The sequence below is a fragment of the Amaranthus tricolor genome, chromosome 15 (genome assembly GCF_026212465.1).
Source record: "Amaranthus tricolor cultivar Red isolate AtriRed21 chromosome 15, ASM2621246v1, whole genome shotgun sequence".
Classification (NCBI taxonomy): domain Eukaryota; kingdom Viridiplantae; phylum Streptophyta; class Magnoliopsida; order Caryophyllales; family Amaranthaceae; genus Amaranthus; species Amaranthus tricolor.
The window spans coordinates 11,170,704-11,174,223 of record NC_080061.1 but is presented as its reverse complement, the minus strand read 5'-3'; the positions used below and the strand labels follow the sequence as shown (position 1 = coordinate 11,174,223).

The 3,520-nt window shown below is 38.9% G+C and overlaps 1 protein-coding gene across 1 annotated transcript; it reads left to right on the top strand.

Annotated features, from left to right (window-relative positions):
* Window positions 1-2,223: 2,223 nt before the first annotated feature.
* Window positions 2,224-2,753, top strand: LOC130801013 (uncharacterized). The gene is made up of 2 exons (XM_057664766.1): window positions 2,224-2,556; window positions 2,604-2,753. The coding sequence occupies exons 1-2, from the start codon at window positions 2,224-2,226 to the stop codon at window positions 2,751-2,753; spliced, it is 483 nt and encodes a 160-aa protein (XP_057520749.1).
* Window positions 2,754-3,520: the final 767 nt, after the last annotated feature.

The following is a 3,520-nucleotide window of genomic DNA, read 5'->3' as shown; positions in this document are numbered from 1 at the left end:
AAACACGAACAAAAACATGCTTCCTTAGAAAAGGAATGTAAACCCATGAATATGAATTGAGATGTAACAAAAACCGCATAAAAACATAACAAAGATCACGTATAAAAGGAATCAAAATAGGGTTTATCAAGGTTGCCTTGGAATTAACTCTCCCATGAGTATTCCTCCAAACTTTTATATTACTGTAACACCCGACCTGTAACACCCCTGAATTTCCAATTCCTTAAACTCATTGCTTGTATTTAACCTGTATAATACATTGTATGAGGTCTCTGACATGTATTAGTTTGTGTTCTTTGGTGCTTGATATGATGTTGTCATTTGATAACTAGCAGAGTTATTTGCAGGTGGGGCTGGTGTGTAAGGGTTCAAATGTTAGAACCTATTAATGTGCTGACTATCATATCTCAATTTATATCGTTTCTAGCTATCATTTGAACTTTACTATTTATTTTAGCAAGTACGCTCTATTTTGGACTTTATTTGGTTTTGATAAGGCCCTTAGACTCTCAAGTTGTAAACTTGAAGACTTCCACTGATTTACTTTTATCGTTTTCTTTTGATAACTTATTTCTTTATCACTAGAACGTCATCGGTCTTAGAAACATTTTAACTTAAATGTCCTTCGTGTAATCCGAAATTCATATTTACATGTGAATATCTGGTTCACTTTAACCCGGGCTATTACAAATTCAAAAGAAAGTGTGTTTTGCATCCTTCCCCATGACCCCTATTTATTCTTGTCTTAGTATAACAAAGGGCCATGGCACATTCAATCACCATTCATGAACAAGCATAATGACCATCCATCAATACCATTTTAATTAAGGTATTCATGAGCATTATTCCCTCACATAAAACCTTTGTAACATCATAAATAAGATGGAACAAAAGAAGGAATCCAATGCTCTTAGTTCAAGGAAGACGAAAAGGCAAAGCAGACCAGGCTTAACCAAAAGCTGACTCGGCTTTGGTTCCGACCTCAAGGAAAGTCGAGTCGGCTTTAACTGCTGACTTTTTGCCTTTTTGTCTTTCCCTTTGAACCCCCTTTGGAACTTGTATTTTAATACATTTTTTTTCTCACTACTATTTGTAGTACTTGGTGATATTACTTAAGATTAATATGCACTAAATTTGAGGCAATCATGAATAAGTTGTTCAGTTCAAACTTGCTCAAGGTAGTTCCAATGTATCATCGGCGAATGAGAAGTCTTTTTCATGTAGTTACTGCAAGGAAACTTATCATGATACATCCTACTATGGGGGTTCAAATTCTGAGCATGTGGCAGCTGTGGACTATGGGGGGTCAACCTAGAAGGGGCTCCGATCATGAATTACAATGGATATGGGTATAATCTCGAATGTCTTGCGGCCGTGGGCGATGGTGTTCAAAATCAAGGGTATGCTCCTCAAGGTTCCTACTATAACCAACCCTTTAGACCTCCCTTCAATCTCAGTTCTAGCCAAGGAAACTTCAACCAAGGCTACAACTCCAAAAACCATGTGCCATATAGCAATCAAGCATGTGGGAGTTTTTCTAGGCTTGATGGGAATAGGCCATACCTTCAAGTACCAAGACCCAACCCCAACCTACCCTATTCATCAACAAAACCGGCATCAAACACCGCTCCAAATCATGATTATATGTCCTCTCAAGTGAGCTTTCTCGCTCAACAGAACCAATCTCTCTTACAAATCAATCAAATGTTGATTACCCAAATGCTACAACTTCAAGCACAATGGAAGTTGTTTGAATCCCAAATTGCTCAAATGGCCCATCCACCTCAACCATTGCTATTTACAACTAACCTTCAACCTAACCCATCCACCCAACCTCCCTCACCTAACACCCCAAAATCCAACCCAAACCATCATACTTTCAAGGGGGTCATCCTTAAATCGAGGAGTTCATACACCGCTCATGTTTTGGCTCCTTAGGGTGATTTTGGGGAGAGGTCTTCGACGAATCATGATCTTCAAGTGGAAATTGAGCATTGAGATGATATTGAGGGGAGAGAAGAGGAGGTTGATGAAGAAGGTGAGAAGAAGAATGAGAAAGTGGAAGAAGAAGGAATTGAAAAGAAAAAGTTGGTTGAAGAAGAGAAGTGGAAGAAAATACAAGAACGGAGGAAAATAGAGCTTCAACATGCTCCACCAATACCTTTCCCTTACAAATTGGTGGAGAAACAATTGCAAGAATAGTTTATCAAATTCCTAGAGCACATGAGAAAACTTGAGATGAAAATCCTGTTCTTGGAGGTCATGGAGCAAATGCCTCAATATGCAAAATATTTGAAGATTCTCTTGGGAAACAAAAAGAAACTTGAGAGCAATGTGGTCAATTTTCCAGAGCAAGTGAGTGCCATCATCCAAGGCACACGGGCTAAAAAAGATAAGGCTAGAGGGCCTTTTGTGCTTCCAATGACCCTTGGGAAGCTGGAGGCTAAAAGAGCACACGTCGACCTTGGGGCTTCTATAAGCCTCATGCCAATGAATATTACTAAGAATCTTCCCTTTGAGCTCAAGCCCTCCAAAGAACCATCCAACGTGTCGACCGTAACATAAAAATGCCATGTGGGGAGTTTGAGGACCTTCTGATCCAGCTAGGGACCATTGTGGTCCTAGGTGGCTTTATGGTGCTTGATATGGTTGAGGATCCTTATATTCCCCTCATCCTAAGGAGAGATGCCTTGAAGACTCTGGGTGCCCTTATTGATTGCGAATCTAAGACTATTAATCTTAGGGTCGCCTAGGAGAAGGTTGTATTTTCCTTTGCTAAGCTTTCCAAAGAACCCATGGCTGAGCAAATTTTCCTCTTCGAGGTTGTTGAGGGTATAGCTAATGAGAAGGTTGAGGGGTTCGATGTTCTTGTCGCCCTAGTGTTTGATAAAGAGTTTGGTGATGGTGTTTGTGCGTGTTGCATTATGGTGTGGGCTTTTGGTTAGCATAGTGGTTGTTGGTGTGATATGACTTTATACATTCATATTACTCATTCGTTTCTCCCTTTTTCCTCTTGTGCTCTCCAAAGAAATATTTACATATTCATTGAGTAAGGAAGTCAATAAAAGAAAGGGATTGAGTGTTGAAAGGGTTATGAACATGAAAAACACAAAAAGGAGAAAAGTGATAAAACAAAAATTTTGTTAGTGTTGTATGTTGGAGTGCATTTGTGCTTTAATTGAGGCTTTTGGGTTGGTATCATTGTTAGAAGTATAGTTTTTGATTTTATTGTCTTTGATCGCTTGCTATCCTATACTTTAGCGCCACATTCCCAAATTTATCCCACCTTAACTACAGCCTACATTACAACCCTTCACAAACATGTTCGACTTTTTTTGATTAGTATGTTCTATACTAAAGAGTAAATAAGGTACAATTCCCAAAACTTCTCCCTATTAGATGTTTGATTCCCAGCTGATCTTTAAATGGATGATTATAAGTGAAACACATCCCAAATCAAACACATGAGCGCCATTAGATATTTTCCACATCTTTTGGTAAATAGCCTGAGGAGCATAGA